At 50.7% G+C, this 23,534-nt stretch overlaps 3 protein-coding genes across 4 annotated transcripts; all 3 read right to left on the reverse strand.

The window, feature by feature from the left end:
• Positions 1 to 19: 19 nt before the first annotated feature.
• COMMD4 (COMM domain containing 4) lies at positions 20 to 1,844 on the reverse strand. The gene is made up of 8 exons (XM_065641884.1): positions 1,766 to 1,844; positions 1,614 to 1,685; positions 1,469 to 1,534; positions 1,148 to 1,187; positions 924 to 1,043; positions 599 to 679; positions 340 to 516; positions 20 to 231 (listed from the first exon to the last, which is right to left on the reverse strand). Exons 1-8 carry the CDS (start codon positions 1,766 to 1,768, stop codon positions 191 to 193), a joined length of 600 nt encoding a protein of 199 aa, XP_065497956.1. The 5' UTR covers positions 1,769 to 1,844; the 3' UTR covers positions 20 to 190.
• A 9,255-nt stretch (positions 1,845 to 11,099) lies between these two features.
• LOC135992784 (zona pellucida sperm-binding protein 3-like) lies at positions 11,100 to 15,176 on the reverse strand. Its single transcript, XM_065642211.1, has 9 exons — positions 13,881 to 15,176; positions 13,171 to 13,289; positions 12,990 to 13,093; positions 12,594 to 12,771; positions 12,377 to 12,497; positions 11,914 to 12,005; positions 11,583 to 11,725; positions 11,327 to 11,416; positions 11,100 to 11,242 (listed from the first exon to the last, which is right to left on the reverse strand). Exons 1-9 carry the CDS (start codon positions 14,235 to 14,237, stop codon positions 11,124 to 11,126), a joined length of 1,323 nt encoding a protein of 440 aa, XP_065498283.1. The 5' UTR covers positions 14,238 to 15,176; the 3' UTR covers positions 11,100 to 11,123.
• A 100-nt stretch (positions 15,177 to 15,276) lies between these two features.
• On the reverse strand, positions 15,277 to 22,439 carry FBXL22 (F-box and leucine rich repeat protein 22). Of its 2 annotated transcripts, none has more exons than XM_065642210.1 (3): positions 22,060 to 22,439; positions 19,238 to 19,924; positions 15,277 to 15,761 (listed from the first exon to the last, which is right to left on the reverse strand). In XM_065642210.1, the coding sequence occupies exons 1-2, from the start codon at positions 22,392 to 22,394 to the stop codon at positions 19,579 to 19,581; spliced, it is 681 nt and encodes a 226-aa protein (XP_065498282.1). In that variant the 5' UTR covers positions 22,395 to 22,439; the 3' UTR covers positions 15,277 to 15,761; positions 19,238 to 19,578. The 2 variants fall into 2 exon arrangements, with proteins under 2 accessions (XP_065498282.1, XP_065498281.1); XM_065642209.1 differs by lacking the exon at positions 15,277 to 15,761 and adding an exon at positions 16,867 to 17,147.
• Positions 22,440 to 23,534: the final 1,095 nt, after the last annotated feature.

The following is a 23,534-nucleotide window of genomic DNA, read 5'->3' on the forward strand; positions in this document are numbered from 1 at the left end:
CACGCGCGGCTTGGTCACCGTTATCTTTATTGGAGTGTCCCCCGCGGGCGGGCTCGCCCCGGGCGGCCCAGCGAGGGCTGGGAAAGCTGCCCCGCCTTCCCCCTCCCCAGCTGTGCCTGGTTGGGTGCAGCGGGTCCCGCCCTGCGATCCAGCGTCGGCGCCTCCCACCATCGCCCCTTCTCCTGGCTCCTCAGAGCAGGGTGTTCATCAGGGCCTGGGCCTGCTTCAGCTCTGAGGAGAGAGGATGGAGACAGTGGGGAGGCAAGAGGTGCTGCAGCATCCCTCCCAGCAGCCCCCTGGGACCAGGGGTCCCTGCTGTCACCCCTCCCCTGGCCTCACCTGCCAGCAGCACTCGGAACTTGTCAGCCGAGAGGGCCATGGGGATGGTCGCTGTCCTCCCGCGCTCCCCATCCCGCACGTTGAAGTTCAAGTGCACGAGGGGCTCATTGACTTCCCGCAGCTCGCTGGAGCTGAGGGTATAATCCACCCGCCAGGACACCGAGCCCAGCTGGCTCACTGGAGAGGGCAGGCAGCGTCAGTGCCCCAGCCGCTCAGGTAGGGTGACCCGACCCTCCAGACCTCCCAATGCTGCACTCACGTCTCAGGCTGCAGGCCCTGAGGCTGTCCTGGAGGGAGCTCTGCTTCTCCTCGTAGGAGCGGCACAACCCACTGGCGTGCTCTGCCCAGGGGAACAGACAAGACAACAAAACCACCCACTCATGCTGGCTCCACTGCTACCAAAAGCCGGTAACAGACCCACAGGAGTCCCCAGGGATGGATGGCGTGGAGGGGAGGTGACCGGGGACCACATGGCTGCCATCCTGCACGGGGCATGAAGAAGGCAGTGCTGGGGGCTGCCAGCTCAGCCCCAGCACATCCCAGCAGGTCCAGCCCATGGTGACACCCCAAGGGTCCCCCCCTACCTTTGGGCAGCCCCAGCTGCTGCAGCTCACTGGACAGGGACTCGCTGTCCACATTGTGCTTGGCGGCACTGGAGAGGATGAAGCCCAGGACAGCGATGGTTGCCTTCACGTCTCCTGACTCTGCGGGTGGGATGGAAGGTTGGCTCTGTTGCTGTGGGAAGGTGCCCCCTGCCAGATCACTGTCCAGAGGGACCCCAGTAGGGGCTGGGGCAGCAGGGCTTCACCTAATTTGGCATCCGAGGTCAGCTTCAGGATCTTCTCATACTGCAGGAGAGCAGAGTGCGGGGCTGTCAGGGCAAACGCCCGGTACCATACAGCCACGTAATGCGCTCACTACCAACAGTAACAGTAATAATTCTTACCTTAGCATTAATTCTATTAACACTTAACATCCATATTATTACTACTAGCACTGGCTGGCAGCATTCTTAATCCTGAGGCTTGCATTAATAATATTTAAGTCAGTAATATCGCTAATTATGAAATTATAGCGTTATAACGCCCTGCCTCCATCCCGGCAACCCCACACGGGGGGGCCCCCTCACCTCGATGGCCTCGCCCAGCAGGTCCCGCAGCACCTGGGCGCAGATCAGCTTCAGCTTCACCGAGGACTGCGGGGGGACAAGGAGGGTGAGCACCGGGCCCGGGGCGCGCAGGGGGACGGGGAGGGGGACGGCGCGGGCACTTAACGATTTTGGCCAGGGTGCTGATCTCGGCCAGGACCCAGTCGGGGCAGTCCAGGTCCCCGCAGAAGCGGAAGCGCTGCGGGGGGAAGGCGCGGTCAGAGCCCGCCGCGGACCCGCCGCGCCTCGCCCCCCACCCGCCGCCGTCCCCCGCCCCACCATGTCGCCGCCGGTCCCCGGTGCCGCCGCAGACCCCGCCTGCGCGACCCGGAACCGCTCCCGGGCGGGAGGTGCCGCGGCCGCTCCGCCCGGCCCCGCCCCGGCGGCGGGGCCGAACCCCGGGAGGTGGGGGGGGATCCCCGAGGGGCTCTACGGGTGGGCAGGAGCCTTGGGGCCGGGACCCGGGACATCAGCGCCCGCAGCCCCGGGAGCGCGGCCCGGCCGCGGGTCGGGGCAGGCGCCGGGGGTCCCGGGGGCTGGAGGTATGGGCGGCCGCTGCCCGTGGGAGGGGCCGCTCCGCTCCGCCCCGCCCCGCCCGTTTAAACACCGCCCGCGCCGTTCCCGCTGTCGCGGCGGTTCCCGGCGCTGCCCCCGGAGTAAGCGGCTCCGGTTCCCTCCGTCCCGCTTCGCTTCGGTCCTCGCCCCGGGCGGCTCCGGGCCCGCTCCCGCGGCTCAGATCTCAGCGCACAGCATTTATTTCGGCTCCAGGTCTGCGTACTGTCAGCTCCAAGCCTGCACTGTTTATTTCAGCTCCCGTCTCTTGATGTCGACCACGGCTCTGAGATGTTTCAGCTCCACTCCAGCCTGTGTTTCAGATGGTACAGATTTCAGCTCCAGCTCTACGGTCAGTATTTCTGCCCCTGCCCCACAATCCTTATTTCAGCTCCAGCCCCAGTCCTGCCGTGTTTATTTCAGCTATAGCCTTACAACCTTTATTCCAGCTGCAGCTCCAGCTCCGCCCTTACACAATTTATTTCAGCTCCAGCTCTGCATCATTTCAGCCTCAGCCATGCACTGTTTATCTCAGGTCCAGCTCCTGCTCTACAGTCTTTATTTTGGCTCCAGCTCTGCTGCAAGCTGCTCCCGGCTCTCACAGCAGCACTGGGGGTACATGATAAGGTCGCAAGTCGATCACTGTCCCAATATTGCCTTGACTAGCATGTCCTGAACAAAGCCTTGGCGCCTCAAGCCCTGTTTTGCCCAGGGACTATCTCCCGCATTGAGTTCAGCCTGGTGCATGCTGGCATCCTGATTTGCAGGGCAAAGGCAACCAGACCACCCCCCCAACACTGACCTTCCCCTGACCCCCGGAGCTGGTGTTTTGGGGCTGGGAAGGGCTGCTTGGCCCCCAGTTCCTTGTCCCAAAAGGCAGCACTTGGGGTGGGTCTGAGCCCCAGAAACAGCCCTGAGATCCCAACCTCCCAGTTGGTTTTCAGGCCCAGAAGTGCAGCCCTGAGGCTCTGCACCCCGGCTCTGAAAAAACAGCACTTAGTCTTTTGGGTTTTTTGCCTGCTAAACCGCATGACCCTGCTGGGTTTTTCAGCCCCAAAACAGCCCCTGGGCTTGTTCTCAGGCATCAAAACACAGCACTCAATCCCCAGTTTGGGGCTGGAAACACCCCCCGGCCCAGGAGGGGCGTACTTGGGAACTGGGGGGGGCAACTCCCACACGGACAAACCATCCCCGGGGCACTGGGAGTAGCACCCACCCCGCAGGGGAAGCTTTATTGTACCTATTTTTTTTTAAGTTACAGTTATACATTCTGCTTATAATACGGGGTGTTTCAAAAAGATGGACCCAATTTCAAAGCAGTATATTTCACAATGGCAACATGTCACAATTACACAAAGATTTACCAATGGTTTAAAGAATTACCAAGTTTTAGTAACCCTTTTATAAACGCTTTGTGTTCCCTCTACCTGCTGCATGGACAACATCGAGATGACAGTTGAATTAGTCCCAAACACCTCTCAAAGTGCCTTCTTCTCCCAACACCCCAACACTCCCAGACACACGGGATGCCCAGACACATGGGACCCCCCAGACGCATGGCCCCAAAGCCACAGACTCCCTGGGACCCCCATTTCCCCGAGTGGCTGGACAGAGCCCCCCTGCCCCAGGGTCACTCACAGTGTCCTGGACAGTGCCCGTGGCATGGCCCTGGCCCCCGGCACCACTGCGGGAGTGTGCTGGGGACCCACCGGGACCGGGATCAGGGCCGGGACCACCTGCCTGGTCCAGCCCATTTCCTCCATCCCTGCAGGATCTGCACCCCTCCTCACCACCACCTTCCTGCAGGGGGGACACGGAGCCCAGCGTGTCCCCAGGCCCTGGGGAGCGGGGGGACACACACACAGGCTTCATTATTAAACGTTGCCTTAACACCCGCCAGACCGTCGTGTGAGGGATTGCAAGTTCCTGGCTGGCAAGACGAGTGGATTTGTGTGGGCTGCGCAGAAAACTCTCTTCGATTCTTCTCACGTTCTCCTCTGAAGTGCGTGGTCGCCCTGTGCTCTTCCCCTTACATAAACAACCCGTTTCCTCAAATTGTCGGTACCAACGACGAATGCTCTTTGGCATTGGCGGATCGACGCCAAAGTGCCGTTGAAACGCGCGCCGCACCGCAATTACGGATTCGGTCTTGCTGTACTGCAGAACGCAAAACGCCTTCTGTTGCGGGGTCACCATCTTGCGAATGACTGAGGCTGTTTGTGCGCTGGGTAACCATGTGAAATTCTGTCCCCCACCCTTCCAAGTGGGAAGAGATTCACTCGTGGGCAGTTCGCTGTTACAGAGATAAAGTGATTTCAAATTGGGTCCATCTTTTTGAAACACTCTGTAACATAATAAAATAATAGCTGTTTTATTATTATTCTCAGCTATATTATTATTGCAAACCCCAACCTCACCATCGCCACCCCGCTCACCTGGGCCCGGGGAGCGGCAGCCCCGCACGGCCGCTCCGCACCGGCAGCACCGCCCGCCCGCGCAGGCGCTTTCCAGCCCCGCTCCCGAGCGGCCAATCCCTGTCCGAGACAGCGCCCGGCCCGGCCAATCCCCGCCCTCCCTTCCCGCTCCGCCCAATCAGGGCGCGTCCTTTCAATCCGCCCACGCCCCGCCCGGCTCCGCGTCCCCGCTGGTCCCGTCCCCCGGAGGCCCCGATGCCGCCGCCGCCCTTTCGGGAGAGCGCGGGACCCGGCCCCGCTGCCGTGGTCTCGGCAGGCGGTGTTTGGTCCCGGGGAGGACGGGGCGGGATGGTGCTTCCTCCACCTCCCACCGGGCCTCTCCTCCCTGAGCAGTGGCGGCGGGGTCGGGGCCTCCGGGGGGCACCGGGGCCGGGCGGGGGCGGATTGAAGAGGTGGGCCGCGATTGGGTGGAGCGCAAACGGGCGGCGGGCTGGGATTGGCGGAGCCGGGAGCAGTCTCGTGCCGGGAGTGGCTGGGCGCGGTGGGCGGGGCCGGAGCCGGAGGATATAAAAGGCGTGCCTGGGTGGCTGTTAGTACGGAATAGGGGACGGAGCGGTGGTGCTGCTGTTCCGTGAGCTGAGGAGCACCGGTGAGCGGGGCGGTGGGACCTCTGTTCGTGAGGGCGGGCCCGCGGTTCGTGCCGGAGGCGGCGGTTGGGAGCGGCGCGGCCGCGCCCCCCGGGCAGGAGGCGGGCGGGGGGACCGGCGCCTCGTCCCACCCGCTGCTCCCCGCTTGTGTCACGCAGCGGCGGCCTCGGAGGCCGCTGCGGCGCTGAGCGGATCCCGGGACCTGCATGGGCGGTGAGGGGTCTGGGCCTGAGTGGGGACGTGGTGGGAGCTGAGGGGGGATCGGGGGAAGCCCGGGCGGCGCCGAGGGGATGGGGGCGGCTCCCCGCGGGGGCTGTGGATGGAGCGGCGGGACTTCAATAATATAACTAAGAATAATAAAACTATTCTTTTTTACATTATTATAAGCACAATGTGTCACGGTAACATAAAAATAATAAAGTATAATAAAATTTCCCCGGGGCAGGTGCTGCCCCCCTGCCCGCTCCTCCCCGTGCAGGTGCCCCCAGTTCACAAGCACTTTCCCCGCGGGGTGCGGGTGGGTTCGCTTCCCCATCACCCCGGCGGTTCCAGCCCCAACCTGGGGTCACGCTGTTCGCGGAGCCGCAGGGCTGCGCTTCGGGGCTGGAAACCCGCGGGGGTGGGGGCTCCGGGCTGTTTCGGGGCTCAGCCCCGGCCCGAGCGCGGCCCCTGGGGACGCGAACCGGGGACCCAGCGGCCGCTCCGGCCCGGGCGAGGTGGGCGGGGAATGGGGGGCGGGGCCATCCACCAACGCCTGCGATTGGCTGGGGGAAAGGCTGTATTCAGGGCCTTCCAATCAAATCGGGACAGTGGTGACAGCTCGCAGTGATGACAGTGATTGATTGACAACCTTGCTGGGAGAGCCGGGAGCAGCTGGCGGAGGAAGGAGCTGGAACCAGGACAGAGATTCTAGAGCTGAAGCTGACAGCACAGAGCTGAAATCACAATGAGGTATATAGGGCCGGAGCTGAAATGAACACGCTGGGGCAGTGGATGGAGCTGAAATACCTTAAAGGTGGAGCTGACCCGAGGCAGAGCTGCAGCTGAACCGACGGAGAGCTGGAGATGAAATAAAGATTGTATGGCAGGGTCTGAAATAAAATCTATAGGGCTGGAGCTGAAATAAAGCTTGTGGGGAAAGGGCTGGAGCTAAAAAAAAAAATCACTGTAGGGCTGGAGCTGAAATAAAGCTTGTGGGAAAAATACTAGAGCTGAAAAATCACTGTAGGGCCTGAGCTGCAACATCCCAGAGCTGAACTGCAGACGGGAGCTGTGGAGCTGAGAGAAACCTGTGGGGCTGGAGCTGAACTGGCGGAGACCTGGAGCTGAAATAAAGAATCTGCGGCAGAAGCCGGAGCTGAAATAAAATCTATAGGGATGGGGCTGAAATAAAGATCTTGGGGCTGGGACTGAAAAAAAGAATGTGTGGAAGGGAATGGAGCCGAAATAAACGATGTATGGCTGGAGCTGAAACATACCATGGGGATGGGTTTGACATGACACAGAGCTGGGGCTGAAATCAGGATTCTGGGGCAGGAGCTGGACCTGAAATCAGTGCTGCAGTCTGAGCTCTGAAATAAGGACTGTAGGGCTGCGTATGGAGCTGAAACATCCCTGTGCTGAAAAAAAGGTCTGGAGCCAAATTCTCACAGGACTGGAGCTGAAATACTTTAAGGCCAGAGCTGACATGAGGCAGAGCTGGAGCTGAAATGACGGAGAACTGGAGCTAAAATAAAATCTATATGGCTGGGGCTGAAATAAAGAATGTGGGGAGGACCAGAACCTCACCTGGACACCTGTGGGGGCATCACAGCACGAAGTGGCATCCACGTCCCCACCCACGCCTCCCAGAGGACACGATGGGCGAGGTTCATGCCACCATGTGTGCCTCGGCTTCCCAGGCGCTGAGCACAGGGAGTGACAGCAGTGCTCTGTGGTGGCCCTTGGGTCCCCTCAGGTGAGAGCTCCTGAGTCTCAAAGCACCTCGCTCGGTGTCAGCCGGGAGTCATCTTATTAATGGTCTAGATTGAGCAATGCATTATTAATACCAGCCAATCAAGTAAGCAGTATATTGTACATCACTTCAGGAGATTTGCTTAATTCAATAAAGTTATTTATTGCTCTAAAAAAACCCAGATAGACTCTGATTCTTCCTTATCACTCTGGCTGGGAGGGGGACTGTCACGGGGTGGCTGTGGGTGGGAGGGACGTCCGAGTGGGGCTGTACAAGCTGGTGGGACATTTGGGGAGCCCTCACCGCACAGGGACACCTCGGCTGCAGCCCTTTCCTCATCCAACAAGCCCATCCAGCTTGTCGGTGGCTGTGCTGCTCACCCCGCAGGGACAAACCCTTTTCTCAACAGATGAATGAGCTTTAGGCAGCTCAGGGCACAGAAACATTTAATGTGGCTCCCGCAGCCCATTGACTTGGCTCAGTCCCCAACCCTGGGCAATTCAATGAACACTTCCATCATCAATTCCGATCAGGCTTCATAAAACAATTCAGAAGTTGTCACCAGGCTGGTTTCAGGCCCAGTCCTATCACGTCTACCCTTCACGTAGGACTGACAAGGAGCAGTAGCCTTAATGTTAGGACTAAGCAGAGAATCTGGCCAGCGAGGAAGGAAAAAGTGGTGAGTGAGGCAGGGAAGGGGAAGAGAGAGGGACAGAGATGGACAGAGATCAGAGGCCCAGAGAGCTCAGTCGGGCTCAGGAACGGCAGCCAGACTAAGCTGCGACCAGGTCAACACAGCTGAGAAACATCTGAGTTGTAGGCTTTTCTAGTACAGCACACTAGTGCTGTGCTTACAGGTAAAACTAGGCTCAGGCTGTGCTTGAGTCAAATACTGTCAGTCATTTCCTTCAACTGATTTAATACCACATGTACTACAGATTAACAGACTCCTAATTCTACATTGTCCATTTTCATTTGTTAATTCCTGAAAGTTTTTCAACAAGATAGAACAAAAATACTGGCAACATGTATGAAGCCAACATTATGTAACATTTTCTTAATACATGGTAAAACCTGAAGAACCGAAAAGAGATTTACGGTCTTACTCATCTGTCTCTTGAGGACGATCTGGTCTGAATAAGCTCCATGTTCTTTCAGGCAAGCAAGCAACTCCGAACTTTATATACGCAGCGGTAAACTTCTGCCAAGGCTTTGCCAGGCTAGTACCTAAAAAAAGAGATCTCAAAAGGAAAAAAAAAAAAATCATACAAACTTTCCTTTAAAGCTGCTTTTAGAGTTCAGCTTCGGCTTTTAAGTTACTTGCCTCCTCTCACCACGAGCTTGGCTAAGTAAACTCGTGTGCTTCAGAAGAGCTGCAAGGACAAATCTGGACACAGTATCCAGGAGCGATTCATTACTCAAAATTGTTGTATCCCAGTCTGAAAAGAGAAAGGATTCACCAAAACTGGCTGCTCTTTCCAGCCAACAAATATACTTTGAATTACATAATAAAATAACCAAACTGCCAAGCAAACTTCCACAAGGCATCATAGATTTTTCATGGGTAAAAAAATATCACCATCCTACCTCCTTACAAATACCTTAATAACATTTTTTTCAATTAAATATTATCCATGAATAAATATTACCTATGCCAACAGCTGTAGAAATCACAAAACCTTAACTGGCTACACAAAGTTCGGTGTAACATACCTGCATTTCGGCAAATTCCCTTACTTTGCATTTGCTGCTACGCTGTCACAACCGTCAGCCAGCTGGCACTGCGAACAGAGCAGAACCACATCCACTCCTAGGGCACCCAATTCCATAACCAAAATAATACATATCAGCCCATTCATGCCAGATTTTGCGAACAGACAACCAGCATTTTTTACTGGAATTCCTACTTCGGTGGAATTCTGCAGCAGAACTCTCTGCGTGGCTCTCAAAAGGCACACACCACTTTCTGCTGTCTTCTTGGTCTGGCCTGCTTGGCCAGAGCTACAGAAAATTATCTCTGGATCCGGTAGAGTTACAGCACAACCACAATGCTCAGTGGATCTCATTAAAAGGAGACCTGGGAATCTTGAGCAGGAACCCAAATTTTAGGTAATAAGCATGAGGAACCATTAATATTGCCAGGCCAGACTCCTAGAGGCTTGAAAAACAAAAGACAACTTACCCCTTCATCCAGCTCCTAAGATATTTTGCAAGTTACTTTGCCTTCCCCTATAAATTTTTCTTTTTAATTCTAAGTTTCACCCTGCTCTACTAGGGAAACAAAACCACCAGCAACTGAGTAAGCAAACATGAGTCTCTTTTTTCCAGTTTGAAGGGAAAAAGAACACTGAACTACACGCTCACCAAACACTGGAACCGATGTCAAATATAAGTAACAGAAAACACAAAAGAAAGACCATGGAACATGACAATAAATTAAGTTTTATCATTAAAAGCCATTGCCAAAGAAATTACAGGATTCTGCTAGGTGTGTAGTTGATGCATCTGGTGCGACCAAGTTTCTCTCTATAAAGACACGTGAAGCGTGCCTGAGAATAAGCACCAAAAAGCAGCCAGGGCTGCTCCTCCAGCCTTTATATCCCCTGGGGCCAGGAGCCGTCCAGCCCTGGGCTCCTCTTTGGGGACCAGTGGCACCCGCAGGCCAACCCTCGGGGTACAGGGAGAGGGGAGGCATGACCCAGCCATTTCTGGGGTGCTGGCACCCCCTGCTCCCAGGCTGCCCAAGGCAAGAGAAAACATCCTCTTCAGCCTGTTTGGGGAAGTTTAGAAAACTCAACAGAAGCCGGAGACGAGCACAAAGTGGCCCGTTCAGGTTCTAGGGTGATAAGGGGCTTTTCCAGGCTGCTGGGGAGGTGATGGGGTGGGGAGAGCTGGTGACCACAGTCAAAGCCTGTCCCATCCCCTCTATTCAGATGCTGATGCGCTGGGGGGGACAGGGAGCCTACATGCTCAGACCCCCAGCCAAAATGGGGGCTTTCAGCATCCCACCAACTCCCCAGCAGGGCCAGGGCCATGATGTTCAGTCACCACTGACCCAGCAGCAGCTGGTGGAACACGCTCCCCACTGACAGCCAGGGCCAAACCACCCCCATTTCAGCCTCAGCCATGACCTCGTGAGTTGCAGAGCCACAAGTTCTCATTTTTGTCTCTGCTGCCCTTCCCCAGCTCTTCGGTTTGCATTTGTTTTGTTGCCTTCAAGGCAATAGGCTAGTGCTACACCCATCATTCCCCATCCCCAGTTTGTATCCCAGCCCCCATGAGCAGGGCTGGGCATCGCCCAGCTCCTCACAGCCAGAGAACAGGGAAAACTGCTTAAAAATAAGCCCTTTACGCTCTCAAGCCTCGTTATTAGAGTTTTTGGCCATTCTTTTGAGCGTCTTTACCTCTTTTTTTCCCTGTCAGGGCTCTGCAAGCATCCCATTGGCTCCATTTCACACCCCAAATCCCAGTGGTTTTCCACCATTATGGAGAACAAGAAGTCTTGGGTTTAGAGCAGGGACATCTTGCCCTTACAGCTGCTCTACTGAGCAGAAGAGCACAAACTCCACAACAATGGGAGGAAAAAAAGCCCCTTTCTGAAGGGGAAAAGTAGGGTCAGAAATTGCAATCCCTGCTCCTAAGGACCATTTATATTAATACATTTAACCTAAGGCCTGTCACATCTAACTCTGTGTTAACAGTCCAGGGACTGAAATTCCTGCCTCCCTCTGTCCCAGGAAGTACCTAGCCCACCAAGCCTCAAGTTGTTTTCCTTTCCTCAGCCAGCAAAGCTTGATTTCTCCTTTCCTCATCCAGAAAAACTATTTCTCTCCCAGAAGCAGCTGGTCCAAGTTTTACTAAATCCTTAGCTGGTTGAGTAAAGAGTTACCAGCAAGGAGAAGACCCAAGAAGCTCCACGGGAAGGTAAAATGTTTTGAGGCTAAAACACAAGTCCATAATTTTAGAGACAAGAAAACACACAGACTTCTCCACTCCCCCCACAAAGCCTCTCACAATCCTTGATTTTTTTTTTTTTTATTGGACATACTACAAAAGTTGAAACGAGTGACTTAAAGAGGGTTGCTGGGCTTCTGGCAGGCAGACAGAGCTCCTACAACAGCAAGGATCACCATGACTAAACCAGCGGCGACTGCAGCCAGCTCCAATAATGTCCACAAGTGACCTGCATCTAGGAAGGATAAGTAAGGAGGTGGTTATGGCCAGAGCCAGGACCTGCCATGCAAACCACCCCCCTTCCCTGGGTTTGCCCTACCTTGTGGAGGTGTCCTCTTCACTGGGTGATCCTGCCAGCTGTGGATGAAGAGAGGTCCAACCACAACATCTGCTTCTCTCACCAAGGGATCTGAAAGAGAGGATCTTTGAGCACTCACAAGCTTGTCTGAACATCTGGCTCTCCCAAGCCTTGGATCAGCACGATGGAGCCAGCAGGTCATGAGGGATATCCAGCCATCCAGCTCTGAGCAAGTTGCCATGATGGCCAAAAGCCCAAGAAGCAAGCCAAGACCTACCAAGTTCAGAGGGCTGTTCTCTCCGGACACGTCCTCCTTGCCATCGGGAGGGAGCGTGGAGCCTCCTGGAGGGGCCAGCAAAGCCGCAGCTCCTCATCTCACAGCAGGAGCAGATATCCTGGGTGCCTTCCACAGGATCCCAGCTAGAAAAGAGCCTGGTCACCAGCCCACCCTGGGGTAGGAATACCTCACATGCTTTGAGGTCTCCCAGGAGAGACCAAACCGCCCCCAAATGCAGATGGCCAACCCCCACCTTCCTGGAAGGTGACACACACTAGGTGAGAAGCCCAAGCTCTTTGCCTCTGGTCAAGCCACTGTTCCAACTACTCACAGATTGCTGGCTTTGTTGAAGGAGCAAGCCTTGTTCAGAGGGTCTGGATCTCGGTCAGCCGGGGAGACCTTCAGGTGACAGGTGATGTAGATCTGGGGAGGCCAGGCAGAGCAGAGGGGTCAGGCTTTCCCATGCAGCATGAAGTTGGTCTCTAACGGGACCCCCATCTCCCTGGAGCAGCACAACCCCACCCTGCTTCCTTCAAGCCACTCCAGGATTCAGATATTGAAGCTCATTAGAAGAGCTTGTCTCGACCAGTATCAGGACTGGTCTCCAAAGAAGATCCTCAGCTCAGAGGACTGTGACCCAGAAGCAGTAATACAGAGTGATCTCATTCAGAGGTTGCTGTGAGGCAGTTGCCTTGGGAATGTAATTCTAGACAAAATCACATTAACATTGTTAATGGAATGAGGCTATAACCCCAACTAGACCAGGGAGTTCACTTGCTTTAGGAAGTATTTACCAGATTGCTGGAGTCTCCTGCAAACCTGAACGCATCTACTGCAAACTGAAGCACATCTGGCCTGGGCCTTGGGGATATAAAAGTTGAGCTGGCATCATCCAGTTGCCCATCCACCAAGCACCTAGACACAAAAGCAAGGGCCAGGATGATCCCACTGTCAGAGATATCCATCACCTGCAGAAAGGTACCTCTAAACAAGGGCACAGCCAGCTCTTACCCACTGAAGTCAATGAAGGCATACTGGAGAGAAGAGCTCCTGCCTGGGGTTGGGGTGGCCACACAGTTGTCCACAAAAAGCCTCAGAGGTGCATGGTTCTCTGTGTTGACACCAGCTTGGAAGTGGAGGACCTCTCCCAGTTGAAACACGGTGGAGACTCTCTCAGCACTCCAGTCATCTGGAAGGAGAGAGGTCACCAGGCAGCAGCTTGTGCTTCGCTGCTTCCACCCAAGGAAACCCCAATGGGCACAAAGCCCTGGGTACTCACCAAAACTCTACCCAACCCCAGCCGCTCCAGAAGCACTGGGGTGATAACAGCACCAGCTGTGCCACCCAGCAGAAGCATGGCCAGCCCGGAGTGCCGTGCCCCAGAGGAGACCCTCACCCAAAACCTACCACTCATGAGGCGCAGGGAGAAGGGTAGCTTCTCCTCAGAGGCCAGGGTGGAATGGAAGGGCATCCATGTGGGATTGACACCATTACTGCTCACATTGGCCCTCCTGGGGAAGACATGCCCATGGTTAAATGCTCCGGGGCAGCAGAAGGGCTTGCTTGGTACCCGCCTGCATCAGCTCACCTTGGGTAGTGGCACTCGATAGGGACCACGGCAGGGCTGGTGCGGATGATGACGGGGTTGCCAGCAGGAACCGGATTGTAGTTCAAGCTCGTGCTGTAGACCAGAGCATCAGGAGTCACCTGGGGAAAGACAAGACACATTATCCAGTCACGAAGAGCCCTGTTCCTCAGCAACACACACACAGAGCAGCACACTTAAGCCCAGAGACTCAGAGCTGAGGTGTTTCTTCTGGTCATCAGCCAGTGGCATTTGCACCAGAGGGAGATTAAGTGGGACTCGTGCTACTGCAGGGATGCCCTGGGCACCTGCTCACCCTCACAGCCCAAATCCTCTCCTAGGGGAGAGACACAGCTTCAGATTTGAAGTTTTCCATGAAGTAGCTTTGTGCTACACTCCAGCAGCACCAGATGCCTGCTGAGGTGGCTCCCAGCACCGGCTTAACTGGGCTCCACCCTGGAGATAGCAGCTTAAATAGTTTCGGAAGCTTCAGACACATCTATATTCACCAGGAAACAGCTAATTTCCCTGCCCGTTGCACACCCTTCCCTGCACACACATCCCCAGAGAAGACAGCCCAGCTTCTGCTGCCCTTCAAAAGCAGACTGAGATGTTCAGCCACTAGGAAAGGCTTTAGAACATTTCCCCAAGCCCGAATACACCACAGCCCCCTGCCGGCCTCAGCACCCCAAGACAGAGCCCCCCAGCCTCACCCTGAGGGTGCTGCCGCACTCGTGCAGCCCGGCCACGAAGGTCACGGCGGTGTGGGCAGAGGCCTGGGCCGCGGGCAGGCAGGCAGCCGAGCCCAGGGTCAGCTCCACAGCCCTGACCAGCCGTCCCGTGCCAAAGAGGTCCCTGCGCACCGTGACCACCAGCTGCGCCTCCTGGCACCGCACGGCCACGGGGTGCAGAGGGGCGGCATCCCGGAGCTGGGAGATGTCCACCCATGCCCAGGGGGAGGGCTGGGGGAAGGCACGGGGCCGCCCCACGTCCCTTCCGTACCCCCGGAGCTCTGCCTCCCCAAAAATCCAGCAGAAAAGAGCAAACCCCAGGCTGCTTCCAGGCCTCATCCTGCCCACCAGGGTCCAGCACAAGGAGCAGCTCCTGCCCAGGGGCCTTTTATAGCCCACACCTCCCACAGCCGCTGCCACCCCAGGGGATGCTCTGGTCCTCAGGGCAACTGGCAACACCTGTGAGCACTCAGTTCCCTGCTCTAATTAACTAATTAAGTGCTGGATGGGGTCCCTCGCTCGCAGGAGAGGTGTTGAGTTTGCTGTGCAGCCAATTGCAGTTTCCTCCCTTGCTTTTTTGGTAGCGACCAGCTCTGTAAGATCCATAGAGATGTGTCCCACCTCCAGACCATGGGGTCCTTCTGCTCGAGGTCTGTGGGGGACGGTGCGGGGGGTGACGCTTTCAGACCCTCTCCGTGCCCAGCGTGGGTCTTGAGAGCCTCAGGACCCTGGGTCAGCTCTAGGGAGAGGAAACCACCCAGTCAGGGTAATATCTTTATAAAATAAATGGCACCCTGGGGATTCTCCAGTGCCTGACGCAGGGCTGTGCGCGGGGAGCAGCCCCTACAGCCAGAGGAGAGCAGACCCCATTGCAAGGATTAGGGTTTATCTGACGGGATTTTTAATTGCTGTTTACAATCTACAAGTGGGATATTTTTAATCAAGGAAATTCTCCCGTGACATCAGGATTATGAGGCTTTTTAGCTGTATTGTAGAGCACTAGTGACGCTTTTTAAAATTGTGTACGTCCGTTTCCTCCTTTTAATTAACCTCAAGCAGATATGTGTCTTTGCCCCTTCCTTTCTTGTATCCGCAAGAGATTTGGCACTTTGGAAAGCATGGGGTGTAGTGCGTGCACACAGGACAACGCACGCACGTTAACCTTGGTGGTTCTGGGGCTTACCGAGCATACGCAGGGTGGTCATTTTGCAATATAATAAATCTGTCGCTTCGCGTTCACGGTGCAGCTGTCGTGCCTGCTGACAGCCAGGTGCTGCGTGCTGTGCGTGCGCAGTTAAGTTCCCTTACCCCAGAAATCCTCACGCTCACTGTGCAGATGCGATACGGCAAATGTAAATGTACACACTAGACCGGTTGCTTCAGGGACATCGCAGTTTTAATACCATTGGGAAAAACAGCTCCTTTGCATTTGCATAGTATGCACAGAAAGATGTGAGAACAGGTGCCAAAAAACCCCCAGTGAACATGATCTGCTGCTACCGACACCTTCTGTGGTTTTTCTGGAAAGGAAAACTGCCAGGAGAGGGCGCATGAATTATGCTGGTGAGCTGTGTCTGTCCCGAGATTTGTAGGATTAATTACCTTCTTAAGTATTCTAAACCCTCTGACGTAGCTGTATGTTTTATATTTAGAGCTTTACCTTCTTCAGGTTGTCTAAAGCTGCTTCCTGCATTGGAAAATTGTCTTTTAGGCAGTAAATATTTTGCCGTCCAGCACTTATATCCTCAAATTGAAAGAAAGCATCAACTCAAATGTATCCGCTTAATCAAAAATATTTTATAAATTAAAACTCTATTCTTCTTGTGCATCCCATACGCTAATCTTTGATCTTGGGGTGTGCATCTGTTGAAATAAAAAGGAGGAAAAGAGCTACGAATTCAGGACTGTTAAGAATAAAAATGCAAACATACTGGCTATCACTTCAGGTAGAAAAATCTTGTCCATTGGAGTAAGTTTTATCATATTAATGTGGTTTTTAAAAGGAGAAAATTTTATGAGACAACAGCATGTGGTTGCTAAAGGCTTTGATGCTGAAGTTTGACAAAATTTGACAACTGAGTCTAAGCATTAAAAGGAGACACTTTTCTGCAAATAATCTGATTAACAGTTATTAAAGGAGAATTGTTTTTTTCCAATTTACGTATTTAAAGCCTTGAATGTAAACAGCTGTCTGTTTATTTCACACAACATCAGAAGTATCTTTTTGATAGGGAAAACACTTACTAAATACCTGTATCCTTTTATGTTCATGTTTCATTTCGGTATGAATTAATTTCACTGTATATACATATATAATTTTTTTTTTTTTTAATTAGGATGTTAGATAACCAAGAATCTGCTCCGAAGTAAAATGGAGAAATTATTTAAAAGACTATGAAAGCTTTCTCTGCATAAAGATTGTGAGAATTTTAATTTTTATAAAATGGTGTAGTGCTTTCCTTGGGCCAGAGAAGTCTTTTGAGACAAGGGAACGTGAATTCCAGGCAATGGTCTGCCCTCACAGGCATTTCTCAGGGCATCTGGCATATATTATACCAACACTTCTTATACGCACTGTCTACAAGACTAACAGGTTTCATATTGTTTTTTCTAAACTTCTATTCAATAGATCTCTGAGTATTCATCAGTAGTTATATAGAGAGAATTTTTGCTGCGTTTGTATGTGTTAATCTTGCATGCAATAAGCTCTGGAAAAAAAAGCTTCAAAAATCCGTTACACAGCTGAGTTAAAAATAGCTTTAGAGTTCATCAGCTCTATTTCCATACCTGAGACTTCTTTCCCTTTTGCCTAAGAGAATAACCCTAGCTGTCAGAATTATAAATCTAAATTTCTAAGTCTATATATCATAAGACCTAGCCCAGTAAATGGCTTATATTTTCAGCTGGAAAGACTTGTTTACTATTTACCTCATGTTGATACGACAACAGTGAGAGCCGATAAGACTGATTTCTTCACATAAGTCTGTGATTTATTGGCAGAAGTGTTTGCATGTTGTGCATTTCTGCGCATCCATTTATTTGGAGGGAATTTCAAATAACAATAGTTATTTTTGAAAGCTTAGCCACAGCTCCCGTTTTGCTCTAGACAATGATATTAATGTTCCTATAATGTCTTTTTTTCTGTTGCAGACGTAGATCAACAAGTAAGAAGAAGGTGACCAGTCTCCGCAAGCCCAAACCCCGGTTACAACCAGCCCTTCTGCCTCCAGCACGACGTCTTCACTGCTCCTGCAAAGCAAGCAATTTTACTGAAGTGCTGCCGGATTTCATTTAATTTCCTTTTACCTTTTGCCAAGCTGATCTACATTATCACAGTGGAAATCTGAAGGGTCTTCTGGACGTTGTTTTTCCCCTATCTTGTAGGAAAAGGCACAAACTTTTGAAAACAAGAGTCTTGTTTGCCACTTGCGTGTGATAGCCTGATGCGGCTTCCAAGTAGACAAGTTGGTTTATGACACCTTTTCATATTTTCATAAAATTATAGATAACCAACCTTCTCCTCCCTGGTTAGTTAGAGTTAGGGTCTCTGAAGAGTAAAAAATGTTTCAGCAATGATAAGAGAACTTTTAATGGAACTCAAAAGGCTTGGAACTGAAGAAAAGGTTAACGTCTGTCCTTCCTGTCTGCGCTTCTGGTTTCATTCCTTACTTTGTAGTGCATAAGGGTCTTAAATTTTAGAAATAATTTCATGAAATACCAGAACATTACAGTGTCATGCCATTAAATATCTTTAAGTTGTGAAGAAACAACCATTAAATTATTTTATCTGTCTTCTGGGTGAGCGTTTCTTACAAATACTCAGACCAGTTGAGGGTTTCTCTAGACTTTCAGCTCTGTTTGACTAAGTTTCTGTAATGCTGTGATTTACTTCTTAGCTCAGCCAAATCAGAAAGTACCAAAAGATTATCTGTGGATCAATTAACCAGAATGGAAAGGAGGAGTATGTATATTCACTTCTGTTGAGAGCTGTAAAGTCCTCTTGCCATTTTTGATGCACCACATAAAGAATGTTTTTGGGAGTTCATAACTAGCTCATCAGTTCTCCCAGAGGAAAGAACAAGCCCTAGGAATATAGTCTATTAAAATAAAGTGCGGGGTTTGAGATGGAGTGCTTTTTAAAAAAGCATGCTGTAGTTCGAACAAAAAACCTGAATCATTCAAACCTCACAATGTTTTTTTCTGTGTTCTTATACTGAGACAGACTCAAGAAGTAAAACTTCTGACAGGTAGCTGCAGTACACTTGACTGGGCAAGGCGGCGTTCAGAAATGTTCGCCTTTCCTCAGGCAGAAATCTGCAAGTGTGCGAAGAGTCTTGGAACGTGGTGTTACCGGTCCTGAGGACTCGATACCACAATCAAATCCCAGTGTGTTCTATCAAGGCAAATCGTACACGGCAGAATTAAACTGTGCCAGTCTTTTGTGTCAAATTTTGTAGACGATGCCGCGGCAACCCTTCATTAAAAAACAAAAAAAGTTGTTTCGCCTCTGTGTAGCAGAGCAGCATGCAGGAAAGCCACAGCCTTATGGTTTGGGATGAAAATAGCTATTTGGTTTGTATTTTGCAGTGAGAAACAAGGCGTTTCTGTAGGTCTGGACTGTAGTGTGTTCCTAATTTAACATTTAAAGCTATAGGTTGTAAGTCACTGTCTTTTCCTGTGGGTTATGTAAACTAGCATTTGTTCATATTGTGCTTCCTTTAATGTCAACTTCAAAAAATCTTCGCATATCTTGTCAAAGTACATCATGCAGAGGGTAAAACCGTTTCGTGCACGTTGCCGTGCATCCCTCATTTAATAAATAAGCCTAACAAATCAGCTACAAATGTTAATCGCTGAGCAAGTGTCAGTTGTCGGGTACTCTGCTTTTGCTAGAAAGATGTTAGGTGGTGTGGTTATCGGCGTCAGCAGACGGAATGACCGTATGGATATACCCTTTCACAGATATTTGTTAATGACTCTCTCTCTGAAATGGACGTAAATCATACAGTGACTCTATCTGCTGTGGCTTTATGCCCTTTCCCGTTACATAAGGAGTGTAGAAAGCGAGGGGGTCTGCTCCGAACCTCGTGACTCAGCAGGAGGGTCCTCCTTGCATCTCCTGACTTCGTGTGAATTGTTCAAACTCAAGTATAACTCACAGAATCACAGAATGTTAGGGATTGGAAGGGACCTCAAAAGATCATCTAGTCCAATCCCAATTCCATGCACTAATCAATAAGGGGAACCTTGCCATCAAGCTTACTAAACCTTGTCAAAGCACTGTTAAAATTTGTTAAATTCTATCAAATTTATTGAACTCTGTCAAATTATTATTTTACCTCAATACAACATATTGCTGCGTCTCTTCCGAGCGAGGTGCATTCCGCTCATCTGCGACATGAGGGTATCAAAGTTGGAAGTTTTCTGTCTTAATCAGGTCTGGCATTTGTGGCAGCAATGCAGGGTTTTCCAGTTTCAAAGAACAGAAAGCAAACAGGTTTTTCCTCAAGACTGCCCCGGTGGAGACACTGCAGCCTTTACAAAACGGATCGACCATTTGTTTGGACTTAAACCCAAAGGCAGGAAAGTAGCCACGGTTCGTTGAAGCTACACTACCTGAGAGGAGAGTGGAAGTGAGGTAAAACACCCACATTGACCAAGTTTATCCAATTTGTTGCACTTAAAGCTGAACCAATTTTCGTGATGCCTTTTCAAGCGTCAACCTTTTTTCTGGCTTATTGTCTGGAATCATGTCAGCACTTCTCTCCGCTCTCAGCGTTACCAAAGGACGTCTTTCCCTGACCCTCTCTAGACCGGTCCGTGTTATGTTCCGGCAGAAATCCACGTGGAGCGTTTGCAGCGATCCCCCATAGAGGGTCACCGCTTCTAGTGTCCGGTCAGTGATCCGCACGCAGTTCTCCAGTTTGAGAGTCTTGAGGTTTGGGCAGTTCTTGAGAAGAAGCAAGATGCAGTCGTCTGTAATGTGGCCACATCCAGACAGCGTCAGAGATAGCAGGTTTGGACACCTGAAAACATGATTGTTGCAGGTGAGATGAGGGGAAAAATAAACAATGGAGCTTGGAGAAGCTCGTATTGTCAAGAATCAATACAGAAGTTAGAAAAATACCTCCTCTTCCATCAGGAGGGGTAAGAAAGCATGGGTACAGGTGGGGACATAGGTATAATAGATCTTAATTCTCAGCTTTACTAATTCCAAAACTTCACCATTGCTTTTCCTGTTGGTAGCAATGTCTATAGCTCAGTTGACGTGGTGGAGAAGGACCCGTAAATGCCTATTTAAGCTGCAGCTGCATTGTTTTTTGTTAAGGAGATGCACGGTGCTGCGCTTCTCCAAGTGTGGCAAAGGGAGGCCCAGCAGGGACGAGATTTTTAGTCAGGATGGACTGGAGGACAGCAGAGTGAAGAGGCTGCTGTGTGGACATGCTGAGCGTGGGCAAGACAGACATTCCTGCTTTTAATTTTACAGGGATTAACGGGTATGTTTCAGCTCCGTGGGTTTCCTGAATTAGGTGCCAGCTACTACCTGAGAGTGTTGATGTTTGAACCCCACACAACTCTTAAACCTTCCTTCAAATCATTGAAACTGGTAAGAACTCTGCTGCTATACAGTGACGCAGCAAACAAAAAAAAAAGCTTTTCTTTTGCCGTTACTTGGGTAGATCTGGGAAGGTACAGAAAGGGCCTGTTCCAAGTCAGTGTGTGACGACCCCTGTGCACCCCCCTGCAAGGCCTTTTGCACAGAGCGTTCGGTGTCTGGCTTACACCTCCCTGCACGCAGCAGCAGTGCAGCTCAGCCCCCCATCAGCTCAGTGCAGCTTGCTGTTTCGCTGCTGGCTCAGGACTTCCTTAGGCTCTGCCGTGAGGAAAAAGGACGGCAGCGACGCTGATGTTGACCTTGGGAGACCTTTGGGCAGAACTCTCAGCCTGCCTCCCTCCTGTAGGAACTGCTCTGCGCTCACAGCCTGCGTTGGGTTTGAGGTGTACAGCAGCAGCGGGGGCACACAAGGGGCTGCGCCAGCACCGCAGCATGTTTGCTTCTTAAAAACTCCTACATGGAACATTCCTCTTTCTCCACACCCCCTCCAACCCCTCCGCTGCTGCTTGACTTCACCTTCTGAGCAAGATCATGTCAGCTGCATGGCCTTTTTTTTTTTTTAACTCTTTTCCTTTACACTTGTGAACGGTTAGAAAAACAAATGTTTTAAAGTAGGCAAGGTCATGAAAGGCTCTGACCTGCCATCTCTTGTGGCTCCATCAACTCAGAGAAAAGCTGGTATTTGTTTAACTTGCATGTTTCTTTGCACGGAATGCTAACCGTTCTGTTCAGATGGAAATACTTTCAATGGGTTGCTGCAAAAAAAAAAAAAAAAAAAAAGGCAGGAACTTGTCTTAGGAAGGCTGAAATGGATCAGAAGGGAGCAGGTGACTGCCAATATTGAACTGTCATTTTTTAAGAGTTCAGTTTAACTTGTGGAAACAAATCCATGTCAGGCTGAAAGACGTGTGGATTTTTTTTATGGACCTCGCTTACTACTCTGGCTTTGCTTCGAATTTTTGTTCCTCCTAATGTAATTTTTTCTTGGAGCTGCTTTGTAGCAGTCAAGCTGTCAGAAGAAATGGTGTGCACCCAAAGCTGCCTTTCCATAGCGGTACTTAATTTTTCTTCACTGTAGTTTATAAAAAAAATTATAAAATCCAGTACAAAAGCAGTAGTTGTTTCTTAGAATGAAACAAATTTGGTCCTTAGCAGCATGTTTAATGAACTTAGTTTTGTTATGACATCTATTCACTATCTGAATCACATCTTTCCTCTAGCCCCCTCCTGCACCCCCGACAGTGCTTTGCACTGCTGGACTGATACATTTCAGTTAAGCGATAGGCAGTATTGCACTTTGCCATATTAATTATTCACTCTTAAAAAAAAAAAAAAGAAAAAAAGGAAACACAGGCTTAAGGAAAGTCAATAAGAAGTATACACTATTGCCACTATAAACCAAATTCAATACTATATCAAAACTGCAAAGTCAAAGCACTCACATATTCAAGTGCTCCATTTCAGGTAGGATGTACGGAGTAAATAGCTCTCAATTCTCTCATTTCAAATACAGCAGAGGTAGACTTTCACACCCAAAGAACGTACCTGTTGCAAACTTCTAGTAAAAAGTCACTGACAGTGTTTTCATGCCTGTTACAGAAGTCTTTCTGGAAGTTGTTTTTCATCCAGTCCTCAATGTTACACACCTTGACTTGCTCTGAATACCAGCAGATGGATAAGTACTTTAAAGCAGGTCCCAGGAGAAAATTATTCTTCTTTAGTTCCGCTGGAGAATGAAAGTTCAACAAACACCACAGCGAAGGATCCTGAAACACCTCTAGCAACTGGTGACATGTTTCTGCTAAACTTTTCCTACTATTTTTGTCCAGAAAAGAAAACAGATGTAAAAGGCATTCCCGATTCAGCTGGGTTATATGCATAGCAAGTTAGAAAGAAGATTGTCGCTGGCCTTCTGGAGAAACGGCACTGCTGGAGGGGGCTCAGGAGCACCAGGAGGCTGTTGCACATATATGGTTGTGGAATGGTGTTTATTTTTGGCAAACAGCTGGTGCAGACACTAAGAAGAGGAAAAAGAAACATGCATGCAACCAACTGTTGTTCTGTTTCTGCAAGGGAATGGAATGGGCATGTAGAATAGCAGCACTTGGCTGTCAAGAAATGCTTCCTTAAAAGGGATTTCTTTCCTTTTAGGCACTCCTGAAGTTTCGTGAAGTTCTTGTGCAGTGTGAATGAACAGAGGGCTGGGGACGGGGCGGGGGGGTTTGCTACAGCTGCAAGGAATAGCTTTGCCAGCCTCTCAGGTTTGGAGGATTTGGCGTTCTGAGCAGAAGTTTGTCTTTGCAGTGTAAAATGATTTTAGCCTTGATTTGCTCATTGATTTTTCTGTGGTTGCACTTTGGTTTCATGCTCAGGGACTGTTACACTGGATAATGAACGTTCACAAACAGGTTGTGAAATGAGTTGAACGGTTCCCTGGCTGCTTTAAAGTGCGCGCGCGCACACACACACACACACACACACAGAGTCTGCAGCTTCAATTTACAAGCCTCAAACTTCTGGGCAGTTTCCTGTACAGTTATTTGAATAAACACCGCTAGGTATTTACCCACCTTTTGCGTGAGGAAAGTAACGGTACACAGGAAGACATGCATGGAACAGCAAGTCTATGTTTAGCTGCTCGGAGGCGTGTGCTTTTAAGAGATGTCTCCTATTAACTCAAGCTTTACATGTTTTCTTGCACTGTTTAGTGTGTGGTTTAGTTCGTGACTGCAGCCTTGAAGTTTTAGTGGGGAAAGAATATATGGAACTGCTTTAGGAACAGAAGTGTTTATTTTCCGGTAAGGGAAGAAACTGTAGCTGTAAGTCTCACCTGGAAGAAAAATAAAGCTACAGCAAAAGGCAGGCTGGAATTAAAGCCAACAATGACCAGCCCTGCAACTTTCACATTCGTGAACTAAAAACGCTCAAGGTAGTATATGCCCATCTTCTATCTGGTGTTAACACAGGAAAACAATACATTCAGCTAATTAGGAGATATTAACAGCGAAATAGCTCTGCAG

This window comes from Caloenas nicobarica, chromosome 10 (genome assembly GCF_036013445.1).
Source record: "Caloenas nicobarica isolate bCalNic1 chromosome 10, bCalNic1.hap1, whole genome shotgun sequence".
Classification (NCBI taxonomy): Eukaryota; Metazoa; Chordata; class Aves; order Columbiformes; family Columbidae; genus Caloenas; species Caloenas nicobarica.